The 18,346-nt window shown below is 37.6% G+C and overlaps 1 protein-coding gene across 1 annotated transcript in view; it reads right to left on the bottom strand.

Moving 5' to 3' along the window:
- Positions 1 to 11,141: 11,141 nt before the first annotated feature.
- The window catches only part of Cnga1 (cyclic nucleotide gated channel alpha 1), a 34,633-nt gene continuing 27,428 nt past the window's right edge, over positions 11,142 to 18,346 (bottom strand). Inside the window, exons 5-9 of the mRNA XM_005391887.2 lie at positions 17,921 to 17,968; positions 17,737 to 17,841; positions 15,553 to 15,660; positions 14,754 to 14,860; positions 11,142 to 12,643 (exon numbers count right to left, since the gene is read on the bottom strand). Coding sequence (XP_005391944.1) covers positions 11,235 to 12,643; positions 14,754 to 14,860; positions 15,553 to 15,660; positions 17,737 to 17,841; positions 17,921 to 17,968 — 1,777 coding nt within the window. The 3' untranslated portion in view covers positions 11,142 to 11,234. The remainder of the gene's footprint in view (positions 12,644 to 14,753; positions 14,861 to 15,552; positions 15,661 to 17,736; positions 17,842 to 17,920; positions 17,969 to 18,346) is intronic.

The following is an 18,346-nucleotide window of genomic DNA, read 5'->3' as shown; positions in this document are numbered from 1 at the left end:
GCATGGAACATGCTTGGCCTAGAAAGGAAAAAAGTCTCTTGAGTTTTCCAGCCAAGGTAATAAATAGGGTTAGAGAACACCTTTAAAAGAGAAATTGTAAGTTTGGTCTCAATGTTTAGTAGCTACTGTGAGGTTCAAGAGAAGGAAGATAACATTTTCAGCAAGATGGATGATTTGAGGTGAGAAAGGTACAGTAATAGAACAGCCACCTTGAATTAAAATTGCAGTAGGTGGCACTCCAGTTTACAAATATGTGCAAATAATCATGTTTCAGTGAGCAGTATCTTTAATTCAACTCCATTTGAGCTGTGAGTTTTATCTTCACAGGATTTATTGAGAAATATACTGATTTATTAATTCAGTCAACAAACATGGTTTGAAACTCTGTTATGTTCCAAGTACTTTATAGATACTAGAGATAGAGGAATAAATGAAATAAAGTATGTGTCCTCAGACAGTTAACAAATTAGAACGTGAAGTAGTAATCTGTGCAGGGAGATAAAGTAGCAAAGTTTGAATTTAGGTCAATTAGTCAGAGATAGTATTGTAAGAAAGTGACACTGCAGCAGAGATCGGAATGAAAGGACATTAGGCAGTGCATACTGGGGATAGAATGTCCCAGAAAGAGTGTATGAAAACTGCAAGGATCCGGAAAAGGAAACACACTCAGTGGATTGAAGGAAAATCAAGTAGGCTGGAATCACTGAGAATGAGTGGGGATGGAGCAATAGAATAATAATTTATTTAATTTTTAACAAGCTGAGGCAAAACAGACATGCCCTGATTTTTGAGTGATTGATTTACAATACTAGGGATTGAACCCAGAGCTTTTGCAATGAGGTACATTCTCAGTCCTTTTTTATTTTTTGTTTTGAGACAGAGGCTTGCTAAGTCATTAAATTGCTCTGGCTGGACTCAAACCTGTAGTCCTCCTGCCTCAGCCTACCAAAGTTTTGGGAGTACAGTTATGTACCATGGCTCCCAGCTTGATTATTTTTAAATGTCCACTCTATGGAAGTGGACTGTTGGAGGAACAGGAGCAAGAGTGGAATTACAAACCAGGCGAGAGGCTACCATAGTGAATATTGTGGTTATGGCATTCTTTGACATTTAAAGATCTGCTGAAGAGGAGCAGCCAAAGGAGATGGAATTTAAGTTAGAAGAATGACTGAAGGCCAGGTTCTGCAAGCCAAGTGAAGAAATGATTCAAGTGGAAGGAAGTGATCATTTCTCCTCAATGCTACTGAGAGGCCTGGTAAGTCTGGAGTTGAAAACTGATAATCAAATTAGCCACTGTAGATGTCACTGGTAACCTTGACAAGTTTCAGTGGAGTGACAGTAGCAAAATTTAATTGTCAGATTCAAGGAAGAACAACAAGAGAAGAAATCTACATGGAAAAATTCTACAAGAGTCTTACAGTAAAGGTTAGCAAAGAAATAGGGTATTAGCTGGAAGTAGGAGTGGGGTCAAGCATCAGTATTTCTTTAATATTTAAGCCATTACTCAGAACTGTCTCACACAGAAAGAAAAATGATATGGATAGGGGTAGAATGGAATAATTGAAAAAGTAAAGTTCTTGAATCAAAGAGTATCTAGGAGCTTGTGCACCAGTGGAAATTGTAAATCTCAGCTAGGATCTAGTAGTATTTGTCCAGTGTAAGAGACTTAGACACTATTCAGACTTGTCTCCATTCTTGGTGCTGCAGTGGAAAGTCCATACAGTCTAAAACAGTCCTCCCCTATTGGTCCCAAAGATGTAATGTAGAACACTGAAGAGCTCTCTCTGGTTATTGCGCTAAGAGTGCAGAGAACCGAACAATCCGTACAGTTCCTTCAGTTCTAATGGCTCTTGTCTTAGTCACTTTTCTCACTGCTGAGACAAAATAGCTGGCACTCAAAGTTAAAGGAGGAAAGGTTTATTTGGTTCAGTTTGTAGAAATTTCAGTCTCTAGTCAGCTGGATCCAATGCAGGGTGGCATGACAGGGGAATCACAGAGGAGAAATAGTCCATGGCAAGCAGGCAGGTGAAAGCACATTAGCTCTCTTTCCGCTCCCTGTATTTTATCCAGGCTACCCACATGTGGAGGGAGGTGGTAGCGCTCACAACTTAAACTAGCCAGACTAAGCCAAACCAATTAGTGGATGGATTTAGTAATCGCACGCCCTTGATCCCAGCACCCTACAGTCTATATTCAGCCATCACTGTAAAGCTCCCTCCCATGACTGCATGAGACTTTGGAGGAATGTCTAGATACAAACCATGACAGTTCTTTTCTCAAGGTTATGCTTGGAGCATAAGACTCTTGGAGACTTGAACTCCAGTTCTAGGGTGCAGTATTTCCAGTGTCCTATTTGGCTGTGTCCTTTGAGTAACTGCTATATATTTGGGATACTGCCATAGAGCAATTAATAAAGAAACACAATTTTTCCTCCTTGTAGTCCAGAGGTAGAGGCTAGTAAAATATGTCTTCTTCCTTTAGTAGCAATCCTCCTGGATTTATCTGGGGATATATGTGTATATATATTATATCCCACAATAAGAACTATATTGAAGTAAACTCTCTTGCTGCTAGGTATAGCCACACAACTAAGTTTTGTCTATTAGGATTCTTTGACTTGGGTCTTATGACTTTCAGAAGGTGTCCTGAGAAGTAGACAGAATGAATTTCTTCCTGCATCCCTTCTCCTAAGGTCTAAAATGTGAGTGGATGGCAGGAGCTGAATTAGCCTCTTGACCATGAAATGCTTAGGAGTCAAGGTCAGATATGTTGAAGTTCCTACTTCATAGTAACCATCATAGAAAGAACTTATATCCTGAGGATTCCATTGAATGAAATATTTTGGCAATTTTTGTCTGTCTACATCTGAACTTTAACATGAGAAATAATATAAGAGCTATCATAATTAAACTACAATTTCTGAATTTTACTAGGTCCTTATTACCTTGGGTTGGCAGCTGAATCTAATGCTAAACTATTGCAATATCCAAATTATCTGGTTTTGAGGAGAAAAGAAAGTTGATACTTCCTATTCAATAAATTTTATTATGTAGATTTTAATTGAACTTCATTAAAAGAAAAGGAAAATCATTCCAAAGGAAATGAGATGGTCGTCAGAGAATATACAGCTGTTTTTGCTAACAACTAAAAGAAATGATAAATCTTCAACTTCCTGAGGCCTTTAAAACTAGTCAGATGCCATCTTGTCTGCTACTAGTTGGTGAGCTCAAAAGTAATAACCTGGCCTCTGAAGATTCTCTCCTCACTTGTTACTGGATTATTCTGTTTACTTTTCCAGGATTTTCATCAAAATTAGGAAGATAGAAATAATAGTTCCTATAATGGATTGATGGTGCCCAAGCAGCAATTATGCTCCTAAAGTTATTAGGGCCATTCATGTTCTCATTTTGAAGAGAAAGAAGCCTGGGAAACCCTAGTTCTGAGTAAACTCAACATGCTTTATAAAATATGCTTGCTATTCTTCTGTGATCTAATAAAAGATTCAGGATGGCTCTGAATGTATTGAAAAAAAACCTTTGAAAAACTAGAAGAGAAACCTTCCTACAAGAAAGGCTGACATTCAGATGTCACCTTTGAAAAAATAGAATGAGCTAGGAGCAGGATATCATTAGTAGGTTATGGTCTCAAGAAATAACAGGCCACAACTCTGAATAAAGCACATTTCACTTCTAGTGACAGCACTGTGAGGAGCTGTTGCCTTCATGTTTGTGAAGAGACTTCCAGAATTTGTACTACTGTATAGTTTCCAATCCCTTCCCTTTGCACAATCTCCTGCCTAGGAGATGCCTAGGAATTCCTCTTTTCTAGGCAATTCTACTTACCATTCTCTGAAAAAGTGTGTGTGTGTGTGTGTGTGTGTGTGTGTGTGTGTGTGTGTAATAGCCGGGAGTGCTCCTTTATCTCATGATGAAGTCAATTTAGTGGTTTGAAATGAACACTTAAAAAAAAAAAGGCCTAAAGTAGAATACAAAAAACACAACATTCCTTAGTGCATTGCATGTTTTAAGGGTATTCTCTTTCTGGAAGGTTTGTTACAGCTGTCTATTCTTTGGGTCTCAATACAAAATGCATTTTCTAGTATGGGCCACAATCCCAGTGTTTCTCTAGAAACAGTCACCCTCATGACTGCACCTCTTTTCAGTACTCTCAATTATTTAGACGCCAGTAAAAATATCTGTTTGGAATTATTATACCGTGTTTGTTTTGTGTATCTTAAAACCACAGCAGACATTAGGGAAAGTCAGAAAAGTAAAGCCAATTCAAGGCCAGTTGGATTGCTCCATGTTCAGCCCATGTTTGGCCTTAGGACTAGGTAAGTTTTCAGGTCTCTTTCTATGGTGAAATTCAGAGTTCTTTTTCTCTCAATTACCAAAGACAGGTCTGGGATTTTTCAGATTTCAAGGGAACTTTAAATCCAGACAATGTTTTAAATTAGTGAATATTGTCCTTTCTCTTAGTAATCATCTAGGTGTCTGTTTTTTGTTGGTATTGCTTGTTTTGAAATCACTCTTTCAGCCTTTGTCTTTCTGAGCTGGTGCTCTGTATTTTCCCCTCCACTACTCTGGCAGCCTTTTGATCATTCGCTAGACTCTCTGATAAAATACGTTTGGAGTTCACCAAACAAATTACATACTGTCCCAGCACTCCAGGAGACTGAGGCAGAAGGATCACAAGTTTGAGCCCTGCCTATTATAACTTTAGATACTTTCAAGAAAGAAAATGTTCTCAAAAACTCTTCCTAAGGAAACCCAGCCTTTTGTGATCAATTTTTAACATTTTTCCATCACCAAAGCCTTTTTCTCCTTAGGCAAAAAAATGTTAAATACCCAGTTATTTTAGACATAAAAATAAAATGAATGTAATCAAAGCAAATTTCACATTATTTTACTGTGATATGCTTCTCTAGTAATTTTATATATTTTGTGCTCTTTGAGCATTGCAAATGACATCTGAATGGAACAATAGAAGCACTTGCAATGTAGATCTATTAGTTATCAGTATTTTTTTGGAAAATGAGCTGAGAATGACTTACTACATTTGAAAATGAGTGAGAAAAATTATATTCCTAATCTAGAGACCCACTGGTAAAACCAGGCAAATGTCCATCCCTGAAGTACCTTGGGTACCACGGGTGGCTCATCCATCATTCTTTCTGTAAAAGTAAGCAAGAAAGCACCTGGAGGAGATCACAGAACACATGAGCTTTGGTGCCATCAGGGTGCTTGTGTTCCTCAGCATCATGAATCTTTGCGACATACCCAGGAAACAGGCTTCTGCTCTCTGAAGAGCTAACCAAGTAGCGTCTTGAACCAAGTCCAAGGAGCTAAAACTCAGCCCAGATGAAACAAAAATGTACACAATTAGAAAGAGGAAAAACTGGCAATCTGACAAGAAATCCAATATCAACCTTTTTAAGAGCTAACATTGTCAGGCTGTTGAGTCATTTTGTGGTAAGTTGCTATCTTCAGAATCCCAAAGGAATGCACTGATGAAAAAAGCATTCTTTCACCTCTAGCTAGTCAGGAAACCAATAGCCAGACATGAAATGTAATTTTAGAAAGTATTGTCTCAAATTTACTCAATATGTGCTCCGACTGGCCCAAAGTGAAAACATACAGATAACAGGCATGTTATCACCAACGAGAATCCCATAAAGCACTCAGCTCTGCCGGTGTAGAAAACAATCAACTATAACCTCATAGTAAGGTCAACACTAGACCAAAGGTCAAAAGTCCAGGCTTTGCCCCTGAACTAGTAGTGTGAATGTATGCTCAGCTCTTCTCTTTCGTTTCCTTCCTTTGAAGTAGTTCAAGGTATCAGAAACTATACATAGCAATGTATACATAGCTATATCTGCCACATCTCAACATTTAGATTCATATTTTCATAGTCTTTAAAAAGATATGAAGTAGCACAGAATGTTGAAGTTCTATGTACTTCTCACCCTCTATCCATTTCACTGTCTTCTGTACTCCGCAGAAGTAACCACTGCTCTGATTTCTGGAATCTACTCTCTCTTAACTGTTACTGAAATTTTACATCATAGATAAAGAATCTCTACAGTACAGGTATATTGTATCACATATTGTGTAGATGACATTATGTGTAAATAGGAAAGTCAGCCCAAGATGAGGCTAAGACCAAAGACAATGGAGACACACTGTCTGGGTTTAAATAGGAGTTATTGCCACTTTCTTCCTGTGTGCCTTGGAAAAATTATTTAACCTCTCTGTGCTTCATTTCATCACCTGTTAAACAGGTACTATAATGGAACCTACCTCAGAAGTTGTTATGGGGATTAAATGCATTGTAATCATGTAAGAACTTAGTGTCTGGTACAAACTAAATAAGCACCACATAATATTATCTCTTACTATCCAAATATTATAGTATTTCACTGTAAAGCTGTATTCTAATTTATCTGCTTGGTCTCCTTTGGGTGGGTATTTAAGTTTTCTTTCCTTTTTTTTTATTATTTTGTGTACTTCTCTTGATCAAGTCTCCTTGTCCATATGTGGCAGACTTTTATCAGTGACTCTGCCTAACAAGGAAATTGCTGGGCTTCTAGTCAGACAACCTTAGTTCTACTGGACATTAACGTATTGTTCTCCAAAGCATGGTAAGAATTCCCACAGTCACTCACAGTTCCTCTATGCTCCAGGCTCGCCAAGTTTAGTGCTGCCGGGCCATCATTTCTATATTTATGAAATGCAGAGGGATGAAGTAGATGACCTCCTAGGTCATTTTGCATTTTCAGGATCCTCTGTTTCTTTCCTTTGAATTTGCCTCATTTTTTCTCATTCTAGAAATAAACTAGTGCAGGGAATATTGAGCTATCTCTTCTGAGTCTATAAGCCTGGTGTTTAGTATTTTATATTTTGAGCAGTCTATAAACCTAGACGTTTAGTAATACAATTTCAGAAGTTTAAGGAAAAATATTGCCTAAATTGACTATGTCCTAATCAGGCTTACTATTAACACTGTTAAAACAAATTTATAATTTTAGACTTGTTAAAGCAAAGCATATGTAAAAATAAAAAGGCAAACTAAATTTTCATTTAAATAGTCCCTTTCCTTTATCACTAATATACATCTTACATATCAGTAAGAAGTCTTGTAATTATTATTATTCCTCTGGTGAACTTCCTGAAATTAAGAAATATTTAAATGTGTCAACTTATTTTTTACTTTATCTGTTAAATTTACATTTTAAAGTTTATTCAATTACTGTTTTGTTTTAGAAGACACAGTACTAAAACTCCCTGGGAATACTCAGACAAAATTACTCTTTGTGGCCACTGAGTACAGATTTTACTCTCTGATTTCTTGTTTTTTATCACTAATGCAGATTTCCATTTTCAGTTACTAGAAATAAGATATGAGTAAAAACGTTTGAAATCTCCAGCCCCGGGATTAGACATTTACAACACTCTGAGAGAAGAGGTTTCTGGAAGCTTAAATTCATAAAGCTGATCAACTGTAATTACCCAGACTGATACAAGAGACTGGTGTTCACAACATGGACTGAAAAGTTTATATTCCTCCGTTCTCACTTCCCCTTCCCAAGGTAAGGAAAGCCAGAGGCCTGGACCATCCATAAATGGGATCATCATTCTTCAATAAAGCAACTAACTCATTTTTTGAGTTAGCAAATCCTGGCACCAACTATTTTTGCCGCCAACATCTATTAGCTATTGTAGGCAGGGTTTACAAGGGAATGGATTTAATACAGGACATATAATTTATAAGATTATTTTATAATATTCACCCAAAATGTCAACTGCAAAAGTGTGCAGCAAATCTATCCACACACTAGAGACCCAAAGAATCCAGCTGAGGGCCTCGCTCCCACAGCAATGTCCTGCACGATTCCAGCTGGAGGCCTAGAGCACACGACAATGTCTCATACGAGTCTGTATCAAGGATCTGCACTGGGAAGGCTCAAAGGTCAGTGGAGGAAGCTAGAAAGTCTGTGCCAATGGGATGAAGGATCTGTGCCAGCAGGCTGAGGGATCTGCACTGGAGCCAGGGAGCAACGCTGGGGGCTGTGATAACTGTACTGCTGATGTCTGGTGGTTTATTGAAGGGAACAGTTAATGCTTAAATTTTTTATATTTTGACTAATTTTGCATGCTTATACCTGATAATATAAGCAACTGATTTGAAGACAATATGCAATATAACAACCACTGGTGAATTCCTACCATCTTGTCTAGTGAAACTGTATCATCTCTAATGTTTCTTAAATTATTATTTTCTTATGCTCTTTAATGGTTGAATCAATCTTCCATTCTTATATCTGGAAATCTGAGCAATCTGGGTAACTTAGGGATTTGTTATATTTTTATAATAACTTATTTAGTGATTTTAGTGATTAGACATTACAACACTGCTTTATTTCCTAGTCAAGATCTCCTCAGTAAAACTGAGAGGTATGGGTACGTGTGTGTGTGTGTGTGTGTGTGTGTGTGTGTGTGTCTGTGTGTGTGTGTGTATGAATAAAATTGCAATTTTCTCTCTTTTTTTTGTAGTATACTATCTACAATTTGCAAGGAGGAAAGTGGTTTCAGGTCTTGAAGGTTACAATTACAGACCAACATTGCCACCTAATGGTAAGAAGCTTAATCACATAGTATTGGAAAAGGGTATTTTAAAAAAATAAGTATATGCAAAATTATGAAGCAATGTCTTCGTGAACAACACATTGTAATACACCTGGTGGGGTGCAAAGTAAACCCTCACTAGCCATACTGCCAAGACCAAGAGGTTGGGTTTTACCCCCTCCTCATTCTGCCATCTTGGAGCTCTGAAATTCCTTACTCCTCCCAGATGCAGGTACTAAGGATCTTCAAACTTCAGCCCTATTTCCCATTCTTTCTTCTCCTCTCTCATCCTTATACCAAACCTGTCCTTATCCTGATTTGTATAGTTGCTCATTCTTTGCAACCAGCTGGAGTCTGGAGTTAGTCTGGAATGTGCTAAAGGATCAGCTCCAGTTCTGGCATCCCACAAGTACCCAGGTCAACACTTTCAACGTAAGTCTCCCCAAAGCCACATGTTTCCTAAATTAAAAAAAAAAAAGAATTTCCTGATGATGCTGAGTCCCAGTTGAGAACCTCTTTAATTCACTTCTTGCAGATGTCTAACTGGGAACCCCCCACCATCAGCTTAGGCAATCAGAGCCCTCTCCTTAGAGGAGTCACTGGAAAGGAATTGGCTAACATCCTTCTAGCCCTTGAATAGAAACTCTGCCACTTATCCCATATAAACCTCTGCAAGACTCACAGAGCTTGGGGTCAGGAGTCACCAAATCAGAATTCTTGGCTATGTCTCTAGTCCAGATCAGACTCACACCCTAGATACTGTGCTTTAGGTAAATTCTTGGTGAGCCAGATCTGAGCTGGTGTATAACCTCACTCATTCTTTTCTACCATAGTTGCAAGCCTCCTTACAGCATCTCAGAGGGTTCATACAATGAAAGAGAAGGAACAGTAAGAATAAGAAAGAAAATGGAGGAAAAGGAGTACTTGTCTCAGGCAGAAACCATGTTAAGCATTGCGTACGGTGGACCTACTTGTGGACTAGAAACCTCTTGTATTGTTAAGAAATATTTATGGGCTGAAGATAAAGAAATAGGCAAAATTTAGAAGGGCAATCTAGGTGTGGAAAGATGGAGTGTATTGTTCAATGGAGTGTGTGTGTGTGCATGTGTGTGTGTGACTGGGGATCAAACCTATGCCCTTCACACTGAACTTCATCTCCAGCCATTTTTATTTTTATTTTATTCTATGTTGAGACAAGGTCTTGAAAAGTCACTAAGTTACTGAAGCTGGGAGCAAATTTGCCATCCTTCTATCTCAGCCTTCCAGACTGCTGGGATTCAAATGTATACTTCAGTGGTGGACAGGATAAATTATACTACTGACATTTGCTGACTGAAGTCCATATATATATCAGAAATGTCAAATAACTAGAAACCATGTTCAGTAATGTCATCATAAGCAGAGATAGAAATCTCTTATCAATCCCAGTAATTGATATTAAGAAAGATTTTTTAACTACATGAGCGTTCAAGAGTAGAGTTATGTGATTGATTGGCAGTGTTTTCCACAGCTACACACTTGTGAGAAAAAATTCCTTTTTCTTCTTAGAAGCATCCTCCCACTGCCTCCTTCCTGGTCCTTTCGATACAGGCTTCTCAAGCTTCAGTGTGGATATGAATCACTTAGAGATCTTGCTAAAAGGTAGACTCTGAAGCAGTTGAGCCTGAATTCTGTAGTCCTACCCTCTTTTTCTCTCTTTCTTTGCTAGGTTCTAGGGATAGAACCCAGGGCTAGGCCTGCACTGTACTCCCAGCTATAAGATTATGTATTTCTTAGAAATTCCCCAATAATGCCTAGCCTGGTCCCCAAAATTTTCAGGTCTCCTTTTCTAACATTTTGATAATTTCCCTTGATAATCACTCAATGACAGTACTTTTATCCATTTTTCTTACTCCTGGCAAGGCAGAAAAGTAAGACAGTAACCACTGCTGTCAGGCCTTAATTCTCAGATAACTTGTTAAATTTAATATTAAGAATTTCTACATTTTACAATTTTCTGTATTACATATTTCAATATTTATGTGTGTGCATGTATTCATATAGTGATCTGTCATACCTTTATCTATCAGTAAGAAGTTTCTCCAAACCAGCCTTCCTGAAGCCCTAGAGTACCACAATAGCTAGTGGCCTTAAAATGACCTTGAAGCTCTGTAAGATCCTAAATTTCTTATCAAATAGATCATATTCACTATAGTTTCATAATTAACTTTATTGCATTCTAATTATTTTTAAAATGGTATCCCAAACATGATGTAGTTCCAAGTTACTCTGAAGACGTTTCACTCTTCAACAAACCAAATGGCCTGAAAGTGAGAAATACTTCTTTTATGAAGATTATTCCATAAAAGTGGCATATGTGAAAAATCTACCTCTCAAGTTAATTAGCTTATATCTTTGCCCATGCTTTGTGGAAAGGATGCACATAGGATGATTCTTTAACCATAGTACCTCATGGAGAATGTATAGGCCTTGTGTCAACCACCCAAGCATATTTTCTTCATGGAAAATTTTCTCAGTCCAGTCCTCTTCTTTTTTCCTTCATTGCCTTTGGTCATGTGATCAAAATGATCTTAAGTATGTATGTCTTCATTAATGAAGTTTTTTTCAGTCTTATGTCGATTCTGTGGGCTCACTTTCTACTCCAGGTCCCTCAAGAGCTGAAAATTCTGTGTCAATAAGTGGTTTCAGAAAATTCTCAACCTTGGTCAACCTTTGCTTCAGTTTCTGCTGCATTGACTCATACTCAGCCAGGATACGGGCAAATCGTGTTTGCAGGAGGTCTACTGATCCCTCCATTCGAGTGACCTTCTCTTCGAGATCTTTAGGGTCACTACCAGCATTTGCAATGTTTACATCCAATAGACCATCTTTCATTAAGATCTGCCTCCCTTTCTCTTCCAGCATAGTTTTGGCGTCTGGATACTCAGTTAGAGCTTCCATGAGGTCATCTTTTGAGAGACAGAAGAGATCTGAGTAGCCAATACTTTTGATATTGGCTGTTCTTCGATTGCCAGCTTTGCTGCCTTTAATGTTGAGAATGCTGATCTCACCAAAGTAGCTGCCATCACTCAACACCACAAACTGAGTGATCCCATCATCTGCCACCACAGCAAGCTTGCCTTCCTTTATGATGTACATCTCCCGTCCAATATCCCCTTTCTTGCATATGTAGTCTCCGGGACTGTAGACTTGGGGTTGCAGCTTCAAAACCAATTCCACCAACAGACCAGCCTCACAGTCAGCAAAAATGCGCACTTTCTTCAGTGTATCTAGGTGAACATTGATGGCAATTTCTGCCCTCAGTTTATCAGGTAAATATCTCAAGACTTCTCTCTCATCAACTGTTTTTTTGTTGGTCCACAGGTAGTCAAACCATTTAATAACCCTCTTTTCCATATCTTTGCTTACATTTCGAAAATTCATGTACTGCTTGATAGCATCGACCCTTGATTGAAATTCTGCCCTGGCTGCATTCATGTTGGAAATCATAGAACCTATGTTACCGACAATGGTAGCAAAAATCAAAACTCCAATCAAGAAATCAACCACCACAAAGACATACTCAGAATCCAACACAGGAGGTGGTGTTTCACCAATGGTAGTCAAAGTCAGTGTAGACCAGTAAAGGCTGTATACATATTTTCTAGCCAAACGGCCAAATTCAGGATCGTTAACATCAGGGTAGACCCAGGTATCATTACCAAATCCAATAGCTTTCGAAATAGAGTAGTACACACATGCATTCCAGTGGATAATAATGACAATATACATAACAAGATTAGAAATTCTGAAGATGTTTGGATAGTTTGTCCTTGTTTCTGTTCTCTGAAAGAACTCAAACATGCGAGAGATCCTTAATAGCCTATTTAATCTAATTTCTGGATAGTTCCACCCTAATCTAAAATATAGCACATCAGTCGGTATCACTGATACAACATCAAGTTTAAATTGAAAGTTTGATTTATATTTCTCTATGAGTTTGTGTTTGTCTTTCACCAGTAATCCTTGTTCTAGGTAACCTAAAATAGAAGAAAAACAAATCAATGTAATGTTTCCCCTTCTTGTGCCATTGAGAATTTTTCTAAAGTCACTTAACTTTGTTGAGTCAAAACAAGAATTTATTTCCAATAAATATGGCTTCAGCAATGTAATATGACATAAATATCAATCAACATATGGCTGTGAAAAGTAGCGTGTTGTGGAAATAAAAAGTAAAACCTTGTAAGTTTGATAATAAGAGGGTTGCATACACATCTCTTAAGATCTAGTATCCCCACCCAGATAGTCATTTATTTTACACAGAATTCACATTCTTCTGATATTATGATAAATTAATGATGTATTTGTATTCTTCCCTAATATTCTAGCACAGAGCTCTTAAAAGCCTTATAATTTCCCGAGCAATAGGTGTGCTAGCTGCATCTTTTGTGATGATATTCGGTTTTTGGCCCCGAGTCCTAACATAGAGCTCCTAATCCCTTGGAATTTCCTGCATAACAAGAAGGTCTTTTGTTCTATAGAGGCAATGCTTGGTGGGCTCCTAGATGGGGCTAATCACTACAAAGACTAAGCCTTCAGCACCAGGTTCCCCTTACCTCCTCATTGCTGCTTTCCCTGGAAAAGACAGAAGGCTCAAGATTAAGTTAATCTACCATCACCTTAAACTGTCCTTAAAATCTCTAACTATGGAGTCCAGAGAGCTTCTAGGATGATGAACACCCAGTGCTGGAAAGTGCATTCCATGGAGATAGAAGTTCTTGCTCCCAGGACCCTTCTGGATTTTGCCCTGTGTATCTCTTTACCCCCTGTTCATCTATATCATTTAGCATACCCTTCATTAATACAATAAACTAATAAATGTACTTCCTCAGTTCTGTAAACCATAAAAACAAGTTATTAGACCTGAGGAGGGGTTATTACAACCCTGCTTTATAACAAGCAGGTCAGAAGTACATGCCACAACCTAGAGTTTGTAACTGACATTTAACATGGGAGTGTGGAATAACAGCTAACTCCAGTTAACATCCTCCAGAATTGAGTTAAATTATAAGACACCCAGCTGGTGTTACAGCATTGCTTAGCATGTGATGTTTCTCCCATACATATTTTGTTGACCACAAGTATATTGTGTTGAGACTATACTAAGAAAAAAGATGGTTTGTTTTTCCTACCATACTACCACACCTAATTGTTGGAAAGTTTTTTGAACATCTGGCACTATGCCCAACAACTCATGCTGCTCTTCTGAATGAATTCCAGCCCTACCCTTGAAGCTTGGGTACCTGCCTTGCTATCTGACCATTTTATATGTTTATGTCTTGCCCCTTCAATGTGAGGCATAAGTGCCCTGTGAGGCTACATTTTCCTCTCTCCTTCTTGTCCCCCAGTCTTTAGTCACCTGGGATCTTCCTTTCTGTGCTATTACCACAGGCTCTGTGTGTTAAACACAAAATTTCAGCACTGTGATACATCGCCATAGGGAGTTTCTTCCTCCTCCTAGAATGGCTGCCAGAGCAGCAAACAGGGCAGAACACTGGAGCATTGTTCGAGGGCAATGATGTTTGAAAATGTCTCTGTTTTCCATAATAATTCTTAAAAGCTTCTACTTTGTGTACACTAGTTATGTTTGCATGTGGAGAATAGTGCAGAAACAATGAACTCATTACTTCTTACCAAGAACACTTTAAGTAGGAAGCTTTGCTGTTCTCTGCTTGATACAGTCCCTCCATGAAGCACAAAGTTCACACTTCCTATGAAATGTCCACTATAGCTCTGCGGCTCTCTTCCTTTTTGAGGGGCCTTCCTAGCAGGAGCAGTTACTTTTTCCTACAGAGCTGGTAGAATATTTCTTTTCTCTCTAGTCTTCTCACCTGGCGTAAACCCAATGAACATAAAAATGGAGGAAATCTCCCAAACTATGTTCAAAAGTTTCCCTGGTACCATCTTTCTGAATCGGCTGGAGTGGCCTAAGCTTATGGGCAGGTAAAATCATGACTTTTGTTTTTAACTGTGCCTTTTGCTGTAAGACAGATTTCTGAGTTTATTTTAAAGAATACTTGAGCTTGGAAATTTTAAATTATATATCAGAGATAAAACACATTTAGACTATCTAAAACTGAATATATTTACCTGTCCTCGTTCGTACAAACATATCGAGAAGATAGACTATATCTGAAGCGTAATCACAAATGAGCCAGTATCCTAGGTAATCAGACTGAAGTTCATCAAAGCAGGCTCTGGGGGAAAAATTTGTATGAGTAAAATGGAGATTAACTGAAGTAAAAATTCTCTTTGTGTGACCTTTATCATTTTTGTGACTTCTGTACAACATACTAAGGCTTAGGAAGGAGCCCTTAAAACATGTTTATTCAGTCATAGCTTTCTCAAATGTTTTCCTGAGTTGTTCAGTTTTGTTCTCTCTAACATTTTATCCATCAGTAGTAGCTGGTAAAGATATCAGATAAGAATAAATGACCTCAGGCTGAAGTCAAATACACTAATTGAAACACACCTGTTCCCAATATGCTTCAGGAAAACACACTTCAAGAAATATGCATCAGGAAAATATGCTTGGTCTTGAATAGATGAGATGTTCACCATCTAAAAGACACTAGATCCTTGATATTTTTTCAGTATTGACAACACTTTTTCTAGTAGGCCGGAAAGAAAACCCATATAATTTCTCCAAATGTTCTAATTACACGATTGAGTAATCAAAAGTTTAAAAGTACCCACCCCACCCCACTACCAGAAGACCAAGTATAGTAACAACAAAAGCACCCCTGCCTGATCTCAGAAAAACACATGAGAGTAACTCAGTTTCTCTTTCCAAGCTGTGGCAGGAAAAGGAAATGTGTTCTGAGGAGTGCTAGTTCAGTCAGTTGACTTGGAAACTACAAATAGGCTGAGATCTGCAAAAAATAAACACCTTGCAATAATCATTGTCCAGTTGTACATCACAGGTAAGGTGATGCAAAACAGCCAGTTGTAATACATGTTTCCCGAAGGATCGATAATCACAACTTCTTTCTTCTCCCTAGCAACAGTGAAAAATACAGGCGAAAGTTACCGAGACATAAGAACATTTTTAGTTACCATTTCAAGTATAGTTATACCAAAACCCACAATGAATGAAAGAGGAGTAAGCTAGAGAAGCTCACCCTTCAGTGAAAAAAATTAGCTTGATATGCGTTTGGGTAAGAAGGAATTAGTTAGTGTAGGGTGGATAGATAGTTAAATTACCACTGCTAATGTTAAAATATACATTAACCTTTTATTAAGGTCCTTGTTTTACTGCAGTGCCTTGGTTAGTTCTATTCTCAAGTCACTAAGAGATAAGGGGCATGCAGGAGAAGAACGACGGCTATTCCAGACTCCTCTGGATGCTTGTGGGCAGCAGGGGAATAGTAACTGGGCCACCACAGCCCAGTCAGGTAACCAAGTGACCAGAAACTACTCTGTGAGACGAGAGAGGACTCATAGCTTCTTTCTCAGCTGTAGAGGAAAAAGAAAGGTTAATCTAATGAAAGCACTGATTGGGGAGCACGTAGAAAGGATTCTTTAAGAAAGACAGAAGAGGGCAAGAAGAATGGAGGAAGAAAATGCATGATCAAATGGACATTTTTGTACAATCTTCTGGTCTAATCCTATATTTTTAAGGACTTTTCTCCTAATACAAATTTCAACAACGTTCTAAACAGGAACGTATAGCAGGACCATTGTCACATGTAGAGTTTTGCTTAAGTATATTCAGAAAGGAATCAGCCTTTAATAAAAAGTGAAAAGAGCTTTACAAGTGTCCTTTGGGTTAGTCTTGGGGAATTCTAACTCTCAAATGTTTGTTTTAAATTCTCCAAAAGACTTTTGTTTTGGTAGCATTTGTGTTGCTCTCAAAAGTGGACCTGCCAGGTGTCGTTGACATGACTGTAACCCTAGAACTCGGGAGGCTGAGGCAGAAGCATAGCCAGGAATTCAAGGCCAGCCTGGACTACAAGTGAGTTCAAGGCCAGTCGGAACTATGTAGTGAGACCATGTCTCAAACCCTTGCCCCCACCAAAAAAATTAGCTCGGCTTTTGCAATCAGACTTCTTTACTTTAGAGTATTTGCCATTTTCCAATACTTTGTGCTCAAAAAGTTAGTGAAATTATTAAATTTTTATTTCAGATTTTTAAAATTGATACTAAGATACTAGGCACCCAATTGTTTTGTTTTGTTTTGATTTGATTTGGTTTGTTTTGTTTTGAGACAGGGTCTTGCTATGTAGTCCCAGCTGGCCTTGAACTTATGGGGATCCTCCTGCCTCAACTTCCAGAGTGCTAGGATTATAGGCATGCACCACCATGCCCAGACAGTAGGCACTCAATTATTCTTGAACCTGAATAATCACTAGTGGTAATTTTGTACTCACAAATGCTTGGGGAAGAGAATGAACCAACAATCAAAATTCTTGGTGAGAAAAATCAGTAATTCTTAATTTTAGGAAACTTAGAAAAAGATTTTTAAAATTTTTATTTTAAAGATAAAAAAGGTACAATGTCCTGAGTTCGATTCCCAGTACCAAAAAAAAAAAAAAAGATAAAAAAGATAAACACAACAATGAACCTGAGTTTTAAAACAGGTCAGTGGGACAGTTACAGTAGTTGATATGTTGCATATTGTTGTCTTCCTAGTAGTTATTTAGAGTAGAAGACATAGGCATGATATCTTGTCTACACAATATTAGCACAAAACTTTCTTTTTAATGAACTAAGAGAAAATAGCTGTGTAACAATCTTAACTATCATGTGTATACATATATTTTCCCCTTTTTCCCTTTCTTCCTTTCCCCTTTCCCTCATCATAGTTTGTCCTTTCTTTTGGACAGTTTCTTCTCAATTCACAATATCTATTGTACATTTTGGATCTTCTTTATTTGTTCATTTTCTCACATTAGTGAGACAATACGATGTTTACACATATTTAGAAAAAGACTTTAATTCAAAATTGATAACAATTTACTTTAAAAATTTACTTTTAAATATTTAAAGACACTTAATATTTAAACAAGTCCTTTTTACCATAAATGTTCTTTCTAAATTTATTTCTGATTTTAATTGCAGTAGAAATACTTACTCTTCTTTCTTATCTTTACTTTTGTCCTCTATCTTTTTCTTCTCTTTTTCTTTCTTCTTTTTCTTCTCTGGGTCCTTTTTATTTTCACCTTTGTCATCTGGCTTGCTGAAAAAGTTGTGTATACAGTGTTAAAATAAGAAAATGTTAAGGGCAAAAAATGTGGGATGATTCATGCCAGTCTCACCTCTTCTTTTCCTTTGCCTTTTTCTTTTTCTTTTTTTCTTTTGGTTCTCTAAAATAGAAACAATATTTCTGTCATGTAATCACATTACAATCTGATTTTCATTTTTTTTTTAACTTTCTTCTCCATGGGCCAAGAATTCTCAGCTGTATATTCAAAGACCTGCCCTATTGGTCAGAAACCAGAAATCTAACTTCCTAATGGAGCATCCTATAAAAAATAGACACTTATTCAGATAATTAAAAAAGCAAAAATCCACAGGTTAATCAGTATGGAAAACTGAAGAAAATGGCAGTAAGTGAAGGCACAAACCTAAGAAGTTTGAGTGTACTTCCACAATGTTGATTTGAAAAAAAAGCTTATTCAAAATCTAGGCTTCTTGGTATTACTTTCATATATTTTTAAATAAAAGCATTGAGAATTTCAAGA

The sequence above is a fragment of the Chinchilla lanigera genome, unplaced genomic scaffold (genome assembly GCF_000276665.1).
Source record: "Chinchilla lanigera isolate Chin_1 unplaced genomic scaffold, ChiLan1.0 scaffold00042, whole genome shotgun sequence".
NCBI lineage: Eukaryota > Metazoa > Chordata > Mammalia > Rodentia > Chinchillidae > Chinchilla > Chinchilla lanigera.
Note: the sequence above shows the minus strand (reverse complement) of the source record. Positions and strands in the feature narration are given on the sequence as shown.